Here is a 15425-nt window from a genome sequence, read left to right on the forward strand (position 1 = left end):
TGACAGACTTCCTTCTTACCATGAACACTTCCCAGCATAATATCACCAGATTCTGAAGACAGAGATGCTGATTCTGCATAGAGATACTTGGTTTTCAGCAGCCCATCTTCAGTAGATATATTGATGGTTGTCCCCTGCAGCTTCTCTATATTTACACTCTAGGAAAGAAACATAATTGAAAATTTGTCATCACAGCTTGAAAAAGCACTGGGAAATAACAGTATTAAGACACAAAACAAATGGAAAGCAGTTGTTAGTGCAGGAGAAATGGAATTGGGTTCTTACTTAAAAGCTACACAGGACAAAACAAAAAAACAAAAAACTATTGATCCAAGAGCTCTGAGTTAAGAACTAATTATCATTTATTACATTCCTATGAGTTATTACATCCATCATTCAGGTGAAGAACCCAAATAGTCACAAACAGATGAAAGAAAACCTTGATTTAATTTTCAAAAATTAAACACTTCATTTCCAAAAGCAAACGAAGGATTAACTGTAATTATGAAGACTGAATCTTCATACAGCATTATGACACTTGGAGCATTAGTGATCAACTGTCTGCCAGCACAAACTGAAACATCCACTGTCTTTGTTACAAGCTACTTAAAGATTTTTAACTGGCTTACTTTGTGGATACATCTTTGGTGAAGGTTTGCAAAAAAAGCCCCACCCAGCTGCCCTTTTTCTCAGTATAGTTTTCCTATTACCTTGGTTACTCAGGCTTCTATTCTTGGACTTAAGCTTCAAAACATACAAAACCTTGAAAAACCAGCAATAAGATCTCCATTTCTACTTTTCAACAGAAACAGAGAGGCTACAATTGATGGATTTGGGAAGTAGAAGTGACAGATGAGATTATTTCTGTAAAAGTGATGAGTCACGTGATGTAACATCAATCTATTTGAACAAAACAGAACAATTCACATGCTTGTGCAACAACCATATGAAACTGAATTCTATTCTCAGTTAAATTTGATTTATGATGGAAGCATGCAGTAGTTCATACTTGAAACCCCACTCAATTTGTTTTTATTTTGCTTATGCAGACTTTCAGTGAATTGCACAAAATCCCTATTCATTACATGAAACAATACGTGGCTTTCTAGATCAAACTGTGCCTCACTCAAATTATTTTTAAATTCTCATTGTCATTTTAGCACTGCCATCTTGTGCAAAAATAGTTGATATAAAAAACCAACTCTGTCAACCCCTCCAGTCTAATACTACAGAAAGAATAAGCTATGGATGAAGCAAGATGTATTCTGACAAATAGCCACTGGTGTTGCACAAACTCAGAGCTGCACTGTACCCCAAAAACTGAGCTGAAGAGGCTGATTTAGTATGGACTATATGACATCCAAATTATACTGTGGCCTTACCCATCCATTCATACTGAACTACTAAATTATAAGATCACAGAATGGACTACTAGCTTGAGAATTTTTCCCATGATGCTACAATAGAGATTAGATCTCAAATAATTTAGCAGGATACATAAAAGTTTAAGAAAATCAAAATGCTATGCATAATCCACGGTAGAATTAGAAATACGTGACAGTCAATGTCTACAATCACTGCAGGTGTTGCTGCTTAGAGCTATGCTGCAGATATAAACAAAATCCAGTAATAAAAGGTACAATTGCAAAAAAACTGCTTGCAACAAAACCCTAATAACCAGAGATCTTACATGTTAATTTACATTGCATCTGTCCTAGGAATGCTTCCACAAAGTCTCCCCCACTCCCCCATCCTGCATGGTAAAATGCAAAACCTGCTGTGACATGTGGCCACAGCAACAAGTAAAGGGAAAGCCACTCTCGTTTTTGGATCTATGATCTAACCTGTTCTAAGAGTTAAGTGTCTTGCAAAGAACATTTCCAGTTTGAGCAGGGCCATCACTGATATCAGCACAATGAAAAACAGAGCAAAGCACACTTTAAAGAGGAGGAATAAAATAAAAATATCTGTGTAGTTTGGATAGAAACTGGCTGCCCTGTGGCACTCCTAACTAGGCAGAGGGAAGTTCAAAAAGCTACTCTTATACTATGGAATGCAAGTTTTAACTCTTAATTTTATTTAAAAATTAAGTGCTTTATTGTAAACAATCTAACATAGCAACTCATTTACCAACCTCAACTACCTTTCTTAAAATTGCACAGTAATAAAAAGAGTTGTCTCAGCTCCAGCTCAAAAGAAGTTATTATAAACAAAAACTAACAATACAGAGAATGTTTCAGGACAACCCAAATCAGGGTAGGGGCATGGAGGAGGGGGAAGTCAGACTGCTCAAATATAAGGATAAAGTATTTCAGATGGGGAAACCATGGAAAAACAGGATTGCTTTTCAATGAAAATAAGTAAATTAAATCCCAAATTCTTTAGCTCTTGTGGATTTCTGGCAGAACATAGATGTCTGGCTCTACCAAGCAAGTGTTATAGAAAAGTCCCTATGACATAGATTAGCTAATAACTCCCCAGAAAAAAAAAAATCATTATTTTTGTCCATTAAACCACCAGATCTTCCGGAAGTACTTCCTTCTCTTGGGCATAGAACCTTGGGGATTGCAGTTACTGAAACTGAGCACATGCTCAAGTTCCATTGGTTTCATCTGCATAAGTCAGATGAGAAGGCTTGACACCTGAACACATTTTCCAGATAAAAACTAACATCTTGCTACATTTAAATAAAACACATACAGCTCCTTCTCCTGCTCTTGGCCTTCCTTTCTGTCCTATCATTGTTCAAATGTTTTAGTAGTGTCTTCTCCCGCTTCCCTCCTTAAAAAATATTCTTCATTTCTCAAGTGCTTAGTGCCTTTTACCACATCCCCTCCCTCCCCACCTCCAGGAGGGGGCTGGAAATGCTGACAGAGCCATAATTACACAATGATGACTGCAACTGATGGAAGAAACATCTCATACAAACACACAGAGGAGACATAAGTCTGACTCATTATTAACAGAAGTGACCAACTGAGGAAAGAAATCTGTCCTTCCTAACTGCACTACAAAAGTTTGTTAGTGAGAAGTTCAGTAACATAAGCCAAAATATTGTTCTGTAGCTGTGAACTCTTCCTAAAATGATTCACTTCACTTAAGTTACTACAGCTTTACAACTCTAAGATTGACTTCTTGTAATATTACACACTATATACAAATATTTATGATCACAATGAAGCATTTCAACTTAATCTGTACGACATTTGTTTTATTGTTTCAGAAGGACAATGTTTCTGAAAAAAATTTTAAATGCTAGAAACCATTTAAAGGCTCAAAGTAAGACAATTTTTTGAACTATAGTATTCCATACAGATGAAGTTATTATATTTATTACATAAAAGGCAGTCTCACATCCACTTACAAAGAAGCACAGACAAATTAATGCTGACAGTTTTTGGAAAATCCAGTGGCAAGTTGCTTGGTTTACAGCAGGACAATAAGAACAGCTCACAGCTGACTCTAGGTAAGTAAAATGATCTGGGAACTCAGCCTACAAGATGCACAACAGTGCCCAACAGCACAGAGGTGACTTTGGATCCCTGGAACGTCATAGTTTGGTCTCAAATCTATCCTTGGCAAGGGAGAGTTCCCCCCTCTCTGACTGTTCCAGTGCTGATGTTTAAAGGTGCCTATGGATTCTGACAGAGCACACATCCAAGCTACTTCCTTGGCTTGGCTCCACATGTTCATACAGCAATGCCTCAGTTCTAATGAGCCCTAATGCAGCCAGGATATCACCATACCTAAAAACAAGTGTGGGGGTGAAAACTCTAGGGAGTTTAGCTCTACATTATTTTAAATAAAGGACAATTGCTTACTTATGCCAAGAAACAAACCACAGTAGTTTGTGGTTAGTCTCATACTGCCATCTACTGAAAATAAACAAGTTAGTTCTCTACAAAACTGTTCTGTTTGTGATTTTTCCCACTGCATCTCATAGCAAGATCACAAGTGATCACATTTTCTCAGCTGCAAAGAAGTCTGCAAAGCCTTCTCCTCTTCCATTCTTACAACTATGTAACACTAGAAGTGGACAGCATCTCCAAATATCAAGCCACTCTCCACCAGACACTAAATTAAAATCCTGAGCCCTCTGCAGAATCCAAGTGCCTACATTAGCCAAGGAGAGAGTTAAAGAATGTTATGAGGGGTCTACATAATTAAAGCTGATGGGTTGTATCAGTAGAATAACCTCTGTACTGATGGAATGATCACATACTTAGTCCTGCTTTCTGCAGAACCTGTTTATCAATCCAAATCAAGCATAAGATAATATGAAACAGTGAAATTACAAACAACTAATGAGGGTTACTTACATATTCTTTAGCACATCCTTTGAATATAGTCCTTTTACAACAAATGAGAATAAGCCATTGAAGAGGAAGTTTTACTTTCTACTTACCCCCTTTTCTGTTGCACAAATGTCTGTATTTCCATAAAGTGTTCCAAGACCAATTACTTTGCCACCATTTGTTCGTATATCAATTTTATGGCTCTGAAAAAAATTCAAAACTCATACAGTTAGGATAACTTGTTCTCTAGTTATGCTTATCTTGTTCTTCAAGCTGTACCACATGAATCACTAGAAGTCTTAGTCCTGCAAGCAGAACCAGATTCTACAGTGTTTCACTGCACAGAAATTCTAATTAAAATTGTTATGCATAAGGCAAATTTCAAGTTTTTTAACAAATAAGCCAGGCTTCAAGTAAAAATTGCTCTATAGCCCTTTTACCTTTCAGCTGTTAGTGCGTACAACAAACAAGAGAAAGAAGTACAAAAATACACAGACCAATCTCAAAAAGCCAAAAAAGCCCCACCAGGTCTTGAGAACAAAATGTAACCATTTATAAAAGCAAAAAAAAAAAATTAAAAATCAGATTTAATTAACTAGAATGTTCTCTCCTTATACAGAAACATGATGAATTAAATGTTTCAATGTGGCATTGCAGTTCCTTTGAGGCAGGTACATCATGCTTGTTATCAGAATAATGGTTAAACAGCAAATCCTCCAAATATGTAACCTGAGGAGAATATGGGAACTTGCATCATTGGAAAAAGTAGTGTATAGCAAGGGCTCACCAGTGTGGCCACTGAGAGTTCAGTAAAATAAAACCACAACATACACACTAATTCCCCTCATATCAAATTATTAGAATATCTTCCCAAAAAAATAAACCAACCAAGCAAGCTTTCAGAGGTAGGTGTCTCTAGAGATACCTAACAGACAGAAAGACTTGCTGAGAGAAGGAAGTTACAATGGTCAAGTTGCTTTGTCAGTAGGAGGAAATATTCCTGGAAAGAAAAAAAAAACAAAAGAACAAAAAAGAAGAAAAGCACTAACTTTTCATAGGGCTTGTCTGAGCAAGGGAGAAAAGTTTGAATAAGGAAGAGGCAAAAGGTTGTCAAGATCTTAACAGATGTCAAAGGAAAACCAGAAAAAATTAGTTCAGGAGAAGAGAAGGGCACAGGTGCAGGATGAATCAGGCTCAGATGTGGTGAGGATGCATGGCAGCTCTTCCTCCAGTGTGAGTGAAATGCCTGGAAATCCTTGTTATTATCAGCTCAGTCCAGGAGTCAGGAGTAATTGAGGAACATGAAAACATAATTAAAGGGTCTCCCTGGTGGCACTGTCATAATAAAAAAGCATGAAAAAAATTAAAAAGAAGCACTACTTGCTCAATAAAGAATTTGTGAATAATTCATACTCTGAAGAAGACCCAAATGCCATAACTGTGTTTTGATATTATCGTTGCTATTAGTTGACCTAGAGACTTGGAAGGGATAGGATGAACTGGACTTCAGCCAGTTAAAAAACAACCACCTATTAAAAAAAAAAAACACAATGAAATCACCCTCAACAAATGTCACTGGCTGGATAATGTCTACCACACCAAAACTGCCAGACAAAATCCATGAATAAACCTCAGAGACTCCTCCTTTCTGTACAATTACTAGTATGCATGATTAAGCAATGTAGATGTCAAATCTCTAAGTCTTTTACAAAGACTACAGATCATATAAAAAAATAGCATATTTTTAAAACTACAATTTGTACAAAAAACTCCTTGCAAGTTAAGAAAATTAGCAGTTGTGACACTGTTTGCTGATGCTCTTGAATAATCCCTATATGACCAGATATTTTTCACTTGAAGTCACTTATCAATGATCTTTATATCTCTCCTGTAAAGAAAGGGTTTCTTGCTTTGTTAGTTAATGAGGTTTGTTAATAACAGGAAACCAACATTAAAACAGCTTTAATCCATCCAGGGGAGGGCACTATCACTTCAGTTTGCTCAGTAAAGTAAATTCCCTGAAAGGGAATCAGCTCTTATGCTTCACTATAGCATCTGGTCCATAATGTTTTTAGTAGTTTTTGGAAAAACCCTGAAGGCTAATACTTCTGTTTCTCCCACATAATTCTGCTTCTCTGATAATACATAATGTAATTCCTGAAGGTTTATTAGCAAAAAATTAGTTCAGTCACCTTACTAGAACTATAGTACTTTAAATAAAGATTAGACTAAAACCCAGCTCTTAATTTGTAAAATTAAGGGTATTTCACATCCTGGATTGTATTTGAAACAGGATTTCCAGCAGATAAGTTAGTAGTCTTTCCTCAAAACCATCTTTTTCCATGACACCACAAAAAATTCTTGATGACATGGCATGCCATGATTACTGTCATCATTGCTGGCCAAAACCATCTTGTTTTCTCATATTATGCAACTTCTCATGCACTGTTATTCTCATTACATAACAGAATAATTTCTAATTAAGAGTATAGATGGGTATCACATAGTACTATTAACTTCTTTTAAAGAGTAAAATGGTCAATTAGACAAAATCTGGAAGGTTCAAGTTGTCTATAGCTCCCTAGATGTAGAGTAAACCTACCTCCATTGTACATTATACCTCTCTCTAAGCTCACTTTTCCCCATGACTCTTACCATAATACAAATGTTGACAAATTTTTAATTATATCAAAAATGTGGTCCTTTTTTGAATTTATAGCAATTCCTGCAGGTGCAATCCCAAACAATCAAGTGAATTTGATTCCAAATATAGCCTAATTCAGATAAACTGTGATTAATTTTACAACAGCTTATGTCATCAAACTTGAAGCATTAAGACTGAAAGAACAAGGTCATGCCTATGATATACACAGTATACATATCAGATACATTTAAGTCAGGTATTTTGGACAGGTAATGTGTAACTTATGATTGAAAATTAACTTAAAGGGATCATCAAAAGCTCTGATATAGCAATTAAAAAAAAAAAAAAAGCACCCACAAACAAAAAATATCAGCAGCATGCTACAAAGTCTAGATTGAGCCGGCATAACTATCAACCTACTTGACAAGAAATCCCAGTCTGTTTTTTTTTTTTCCTTTGAGGGTCAGGTAAGACAGGGATCAGGCTAACTGCTGCCACTGTTTCTGCTGGCTTTGGCTACCACAGATACACGGACTTCTGACTCCACATTATTTGCTGTTATTGACTTTGTGCCTCAATTGTATGCAACAATTAAAGGTGAGGTGCTACAGACAGAGCAATATGAGTGTTCCAAAGAGAACCACCAGAGTGCTTCTCATCTCCAGAGCTGGTATTTAAGTTCTGACACAATATCACACAACACAGTCCCTTTTCAAACACTGGGGGAGGGTTCTTTGTACCTTTATTGACTGCAAGACACTAGTCCCCTTCTCTGTTTCTATTTTGCAGTTATCACATTCTATTTTCTGAATCTTCACGCAGCCAGTCCCAGATGTTTTGATATCCAAATCTAGAATTAAAAGAGTTTTATTAGCAACAGAACAAAACAAGTCCAATGTCTTTAACATAGTATTTGATCATGTTATACAGTAACCATATGCAGAAAGGAAAAAGAGTAGCTTCTTTGTTATTTAAGAACCTGCTTGCTGTGTATGCCCAGGCACATGGACACAAAGTTTATTAAGCCAGTGTTTGAGCCATCCAGCTCCAAGAGAGAGCATTAAGAAGCAGAAGAATGACTGTAACCTGTGGCAAGGAATCAGCAGGGTGTGAACCTTTAGTGAAGTCTCTTTTTTTTTTTTTTTAACTCTACCTCCATCTCCTATCTACCCTAGTCACCAATTCCATTAGAAGTTCACTTGTGTACCCTGGCACACATTTTAGGGTAGAAGGTTGGTGTGTGTCTGAGGCCACATGTGGAGTAATAAGGTTCACCAGCACAATTACACAGGCCTTGCTGCTCCACTAGCCAGCACCACAACCCAAAACCAGGCACCAAAGCATTGGTGTGTGTCATTGTCCCAGCTTTCTGGGAAGCCTGACATTCCCCTGGCATGAAGAAGCATGTTTGCCTCTAGTCTGAGCCAACTCCCCTTGCTACTGTCCATAGACTCCTACAAAATAAAAATCACTAGGTCTTGTAGATAAGATGCAGAGGCATGAAAAGTATTTTTTTGGCTACTTGTCTCACTCTTGGGTTTAAGGAATGGGAAAAAGTTTGAGAATGTACAGTCTGGGGATTCTGTCTATATTAATAATAATTTCTATAAATTATTTGTACAAATGGCCACCATAGTGACTGGCAAAAGGTAAAGGCAGGAGAGGAAAAAAAGTGATTTTGTTCTTCTAAGGATAAAAGGCAAAAAGAAGAAAAAGAAAAAACTGAACAGCAATCAGAAGTGTTTGCTGCAAGACACACCTGAAGGACTAAGAGACAGTGAGCCCCATTACTCCCTAAAGGAAAGGAGATTATTTGGTAAAGAAACCCTCATTTAAGCAAATATGAAAGTCTTTCCTTCAGTGCTGCTGCCTGCTAAGGTTATCAGAAAGATGAAAAGAATAATCAGAATGCGCAAAAGAAGTTTTGCCCCAAGGAGATTCCCAAGTCAGACCCATGACCCAGCAGAGCCTGCAGATCAATACTGTCACCCTGCTGCCTAGAACAGGTGCTTCCTGGAGCCATGACAACAGTAAGCTCACAGACCATGAAGAGGTGAGACTGAAAACTCCAAACAACAACAAATCAAAGTTCTGTCATCCGACAGACTAGGTGAATCCAAGAGACAGAGCTAAAACACAACATCTTTGCAGCATGCATGCTACCTTATGGCTGCAGTAAGCCAAGAGGATAATTTAGTGAAGGATGTAGGGTGTTCAAAGGTAACAGTTCCTTAAGAAAAACAGGCTACAAGAGGTAGACTGGAAAGCAATGTTGTTTTTGAAGAAGCTGTCTTGCCCAGACTGCTCAATTTACTCACGGGACAACTTCACAGTGCTTGGGAAGGTCTGCAACCAAGACTTTTGCTATTTTGCTTTCTGAGAAGGGAGTTCCAAAAGCCAGTGTGCTTGTAAAAATCTTTGAATTCAACCAGCTTGAAACGCTCCTGCTCTTATTGCTTGTGTCAAAAGGGACAAGGAAAAGTCTTGAGAGTGCTCAGTTCAGCCATGATACAAACTCTATGACTCTTACAAGAATAAGGTTAATTAAAAAAAAAACAAAAAACTTCTGATCCTGCAGAACATATTCTTGCCATCATTTGAAAGGTGGGTTAGTAGTGGAATTCTAGCCATCAAAGATGGGTGCTAAATTTCCAGAAGTCTGGAAATCCATAAACATGTCATTAAGAAACACCAAGGACTTCTGGAAATACACTTTGTGCCTTCATCCTCTGTAGTCACACTACTTTGCTATCCTTGCTGTAACAAATTAGTGGACAAGGAATTGAGTCCCTCTGTCTCTTTCCCTACAAGTTCCTGAACCGAGGATAAATAACTCCATAAAGAAGCAGACTAAAAGCTGAATAATAATGCCAGTGAAATTTTAACAAGGAGGAACAAGATAGAATCTTTTTCAGTGCCAAAACTCCAAAAATAGCCAGTTTGATTCCTCCCTAGCAAAGACAAGTGTTGAAGCCAACTTTAGCCACATAAACCACAAAGAATGCACAAAGACCTTCATGGTGAAAAAGACTTGTATCAGAAATAAAGGTATATAGGAAAAAAAGAAACACTATGGTATCAGAATGTAGACAGGGTACTTAAGCACCCCAGTTATTAAGCTGCCTTAAGCTATAACACTTGAAATAGACTGGATAATTATTTATTTTTTGAGATGACTCAGCAGCTCTAGACTACTAGAATTATCTCAAATTGTGGTTATGCAAGTACTTCTGCATACTCATGCAGTCAATGTACAGTAACCAGAAATCAAAGAGCTGGTTTCACGTTTAATTAACACATGCAAAAACAAATAAGCTTGATTAAACAGAAATTCCTTGACATCTGCCATTGATGAAGGTCAAATATATCAGAGAGGATTATCAGATCATGTATGATATTGAAATCCACACATAGCTCAAAACTAGATACTAAGACAAACATAAGATCTTTTGGTACTTGCCCTACTAAGCTGCCTAGAGGTTGCCTTTAGTTTAAAATGCATACTTAAGCTCAGCATCTTCCACAGATGCTCTTCATTCAGGCTCTAAGGAGTTTTAGATAACTTGCAGCTTCCTGGATAAGCTCCAATCTAAATTGTGAAAGCTGTTATGACATGCCTTAACTTCCAAAGTAAAAAAAAAAAAAAAAAAAAAAAAAAACCAAGAAGACTGAAAGAGTCTTCAACCTCTCAACTTCTTACAGCTAAGTGACTGACAGAGCTCAGGCAAAACCATCTAATCAGAACAGAGTTAACATTTTCTTCATGCATCCAAGGAAAGCCAGAGAAAAGCCAAAATGTTTGCAGAACAACAACAGTTCCTCTGGTTTGAGATATGTTTTTACAAGGGGTAAGATCTTTTGCTTACGCAATTATATTTAATGGATAATTCCTTTCTAAATAAATAAACAGTGCAACTCGAGCACAAACTAATACTCAGAAGATCAAGAAAACAAACTAGAGCTGAAACAACACTTAAAAGTAGAACCTCAGTGGCAAGCAAAAATTCTATTTCACTGAGCAAAAACTTAAAACAGCCAAAGCCCACAGCCTTACATTTTTGTAAATATATCTTTAGATGTACCTGGACAACAGCACGAACAACACTAGTATCATGCTAATTATGGGGTGACAAAGAGCAACTTGTGGAAGGACATTATAATCCACAGATTGTCCAGGGAACCTGAATTGCACGAACTTACCACAAACCTAAGTGGAACAGCTTTGAAATCTAGAAAAAAAGAAAAGCTGTTGAAAAAAGAAAGCCCCTAAGACTGTCTGCAGTGTTGGCTGACATTCAGAATATAGTAAGAATCTCAAAGACAGGACAAAAGCCAGATGATTGTTTTTCATCAATCAGGATTCATCATTAACACTTTTAGGCAAGTTCTCCACATTGAAATCCTTTATGAAGGCTGAAATTCTTCACATCTTAACACAATGAATTCTGCACCTCGAGAATAACCAGCTCTGGAGTGACTTGTCATAGTCACTCAGAGATCCTGGAGAAACTGAAATAGTAAAGGACTACAGTATCAGACACACCTGGTACCAGAGAACTGAAGGGTAATAAATGGGACACTGCATTTCTCTGATTATCAGTAATTATGGGATGGACTCTGTGAATGTGCTACAGACAAGCCAAGGTAATCTTTGTGCTTGCCAAGCAAGGGAGGGGGAAAAAATAAGAAGAGCTGTAAGACAGCAACTGAAAATTCTCAGTTAAGAGTCAAGGTTACAGGACTCTTGGAGAAGACAGCCTGGCTACAGCTCAGTGACAAAGCCAATGAATATAGAGGTTACAGCTGATCTGTTTAAGAGAACAAACTTGGATTTTCAAAGGTCTTTAACAATATCCTTAGTTCCATATTGCCTTTCAGCTATAAGTTATGCACCACCTTCAGCAGTACAAGAAGTTGGAAATCAGTACAAATTGCAAGGTAGAAAACTTTTATCAACAACACCAAATTATTCAGACTAATTAAAAAGCTCGCTGAAAAATTGCAGGAGGACCTTGGAATACCACATACTCAAATGATAAAATAGCAGGAAATTAAACTGTGGGACTCTTGCCAAGAGTTTACCAGGAAGCTTTCACCCTGAAACTGCTTCCATGTGTAAAGGGACACTCAGCACAGAGATCCACTGAGGGATTTCAGGCTCTGAAATTCCTGTGATGAAAACAGTTGACACCTAAGAGAATGCTTAGACAAAATATGATTTATATTTGTTCTGTTCTTACTCTTCTCTGGGGATCTGTTTATGACCAGGGACAGGGCAGTAGGCTGCTGAAGTCACAGTAGGAATCAGTACAGATATTCTGACAGTAAAAATCACTGAGGGCAAGGAAGGGTGAGATTATGTGCACAAATATTCTGTATTTACTTACAAGATATCCGTGCATATATTAGTTGCTAGGAAACAAAACAGACCCTAAACTGTGATAAACATATTTGAGAAACACCCCTTCAATTATAAGCAGTGTTTAAAAAAAAACCAAGTAAATTATAGTGATGAGTAAGACTGGAAAATGTGAGAATGATGTTATGTCAAACCCATAGGACTTCTCAATTTTGAATTATATACAATTCAGGTCTTTCTAAAAGAAAACAAGAAAAAAAGAAAGCACGTTGCAGATTTTTCCCAAAGACACAGGGTAGGACAAAAAAGGTAAATTAAGATGAAAGGTGCAGAATCTCTTTGCTGTGTGTAACATCATATTCTACAAATGTAATAGATTAGATGTACAAAGAGCAAGGAGGGTGGGATTGTTCCTTTCTCATATCACAACTGCAGCACGGCATAAAATGAAATAATGCAGTAGTCTTCAATAACTAAGCAAAACAAGAGACCAGGTGCATCATACATCATAAAGTTTTTTCAGCATGGCGAAACATTCTGCACTGTATGGGAAGTTGCCCAAATCCATAGGGAAAAAACAGAAACGCATTAATGACTGAATGCAAATCTCTGAGTTTGCACTCCCTAAACTTAGGGCCACTATCAGAACTTCACTGTGAGCTCAGCAGAAACCCTTCTTGGTTTCAGCCACTAGAGCTGCTCTCCCAGACTGTGTTCCATACAAGAAGCCCTGCACAGATTATAGCCCTACACCCAAACAGATAATACAACATTTGTACAGCACAAGAGAGCCCCTCTTGGTATTTCAGCTGTACCGTTTCCTTCCGGGCTTTTTATGATCCTAGGGACAGCCACTCAGCATAACAAACGCTAATGGAGCTGGTGGATGCCGCAGCCCCCCTGAGCAGCCTCTGGAGAGCAGGCGCGCCCGGCTCATGCCGAGGATGCTGTTTCGGAGCCCAGTCCTTGGGGCAGCGGCAGCAGCCAAAGCACAAATGACAGCGCGCTCCAAGTGCCACCAGCTCAAGGGTTAGCACCAGCTACTGCTGCCAAAAGAATCAGCAACAAATCACGCATCCAAACACCCAGGTAGCCCAGGAACACAGGAAACAAAACGGGACGTTCCGAATTAGCGAGGGCGCGATGCGGTTTCCCAACTTCCCGAAGCAGCAGCGCCAGCCCAGCCCAGCCCCGCCGGGATCCCCCCGGCCCGTCCGCCTCCCCCGCACTCACCGAACTTCGCCGGCGTCCGGACGTCCACGGCGGCCTTGCTGTCCACGCCGTCCGCCACGATCGCCACCTGCCCCAGCGCCTCGTCGTGCTCCACCCGCACCGGGACCGGGTCCGGGTCCCGCTCCCGCCCGCGGCGCCCGGGGCTCCCGCCGCTCACGGCCACCAGGAGCCGGTCCGCGCCCGGGTAGCGCTGCGGATCCAGCGGGCGGATGCTCACCTGGCATGGCAGCCGCACCCGCAGCCGCCCCCGCGGGCTCACCGACAGCGCCCACTCCCGCGGCGGGGGCGGACCGGGGCCGCTGCGACCGCGGCGGGGGACGGGCGGCGCCCACCGCCCTCCCGCCGCTCGCACAGCCAGGGCCGCCCAGCGCGGGGGCAGCGCCCTCATTGCCGCCGGCGGGGCGGGAGCCGCGGGAACCGTGTCAGGAGCGGCCGGGACGGACGGACGGACGGCCGTGACCCCCGGGCGATCACGTGGAGCGGCTGCACGCGGGGAGCGGCACCGGCACGGCGGTAAACAGGCGGTGGCTCCGCCGCGGAGCCTCCTGGGAACGGTAGTTCCGCAGCACGCGGAAGGTGCTACAGCTGCGCCCACGGGCCTATCGGAGAGCGGGGAGGGCGGGGCAATGCCGAGAGTCTGCTGCTATTGGGCAGCGGGGCTGGTCGTCGGAGCCAATCAGGAGCGGGGGCGGCTGCGGCGGGCGGAAGGCGGTGCGAGGGTCGCCATAGCGACGGGGACGCCGCTCGGCCGGGCCGGGCTCTGCGGCGGCCGGGGGGGCTCGAGGGACCGGGGCCGAGGTCGGGGCCGGGGCCAAGAGAGGCAGAGCCGCGGCTCCGACGTCGAGGCGGGAAGCAAGTCAAGCGGCGCTGCCACATTCTTGTCCGAGGAGTCCCTGAGGGGCGGGAGTGCGACCCCCGAGCGGGGCCCAGAGCGGTGCCGTGTACTCGTGAGGAGACGAGGTACCCAGGGGCAGTCTGTCCCTCGCTGCTCTTAAACCTGCGGCGAACCTGCGCGTATTGAAATGTCCTCGGTCAGCCGGTGTAGAAGCAATTTTGCAGATGTGTTGGAAAACCAGTTATTTGTTGTTGGTCTTTTGAAGTGAAACACAAAGCACCGGAAGTGCTCTCTGTCCGTAAGATTTGGTCAATATGTTATGTGTTGTATTGCTTTTTAATAGTTTTGAAGCCAAGCAAATAAATGTTTTTCTGAGTTCTGCACAAATACCCCATGAGACAATTGTCCCTACAGGGTTTACAAACAAGCAGGGAACCACTTCAGTTTAAAAGACTCTTCTAGACTTTATAGCCCACATTATCATGGTATAACAATTTTTAAAAATGAGGTGGGGCATGTGGGCAATAGATGATGTACAGTCAGGGGCTGAATTCTTTTAACAGTTGTCGTTTACTGCTAATAATGAGGGAGAAAAATGCACAGAAAGCTGCATTTTCTTAGCAAGATTGCAACACAAAAAATAATGAAATCTGGGCCTGTTACTTAATTACTGTCTCCCTTTTGTACTCCATGTGTTTCTTTTTCATAAATAACCATGCAAGCATGATACTTAGTCATCAAATACTTTTCATCTCATTAGCTCTATTTCCATTTCTGTCACTGTCTGGCCTTGATTATTTATGAATCTGAAATGACATCTCAGTGCCCAAGAGGAAAGAAGATTGCCCTATTTTTTTTGGTCCATTATAATTTTTGCTGTGGAAAGTTTAACAAAGACTCATATTCACCAGTAAAGCCCTTCAGGTTAAATTATTTCATTGGTTTATATTACTCAGTCTCAAAAAAAATCATTAGTTTAAACAAAAAAAAAAAAAAAAAGGCCAGCCTGCTCTATGATAGTCTAGTACATAAAAATTGAATCCTAGAAAGTAAAAAAAG

The 15425-nt window shown here is 40.5% G+C and overlaps 1 protein-coding gene across 2 annotated transcripts in view; it reads right to left on the minus strand.

Moving 5' to 3' along the window:
* Nucleotides 1–13919, minus strand: part of FAM185A (family with sequence similarity 185 member A) — a 35818-nt gene extending 21899 nt beyond the window's left edge. For both annotated transcript variants that reach the window (XM_062490823.1, XM_062490822.1), the window contains exons 1-4: nucleotides 13532–13919; nucleotides 7680–7789; nucleotides 4406–4498; nucleotides 20–158 (exon numbers count right to left, since the gene is read on the minus strand). In XM_062490823.1, the coding sequence (XP_062346807.1) occupies nucleotides 20–158; nucleotides 4406–4498; nucleotides 7680–7789; nucleotides 13532–13919 (730 nt within the window). The remainder of the gene's footprint in view (nucleotides 1–19; nucleotides 159–4405; nucleotides 4499–7679; nucleotides 7790–13531) is intronic.
* Between the last annotated feature and the right edge of the window lie 1506 nt (nucleotides 13920–15425).

The sequence above is a fragment of the Cinclus cinclus genome, chromosome 4, assembly GCF_963662255.1.
Source record: "Cinclus cinclus chromosome 4, bCinCin1.1, whole genome shotgun sequence".
Taxonomy (NCBI): Eukaryota; Metazoa; Chordata; class Aves; order Passeriformes; family Cinclidae; genus Cinclus; species Cinclus cinclus.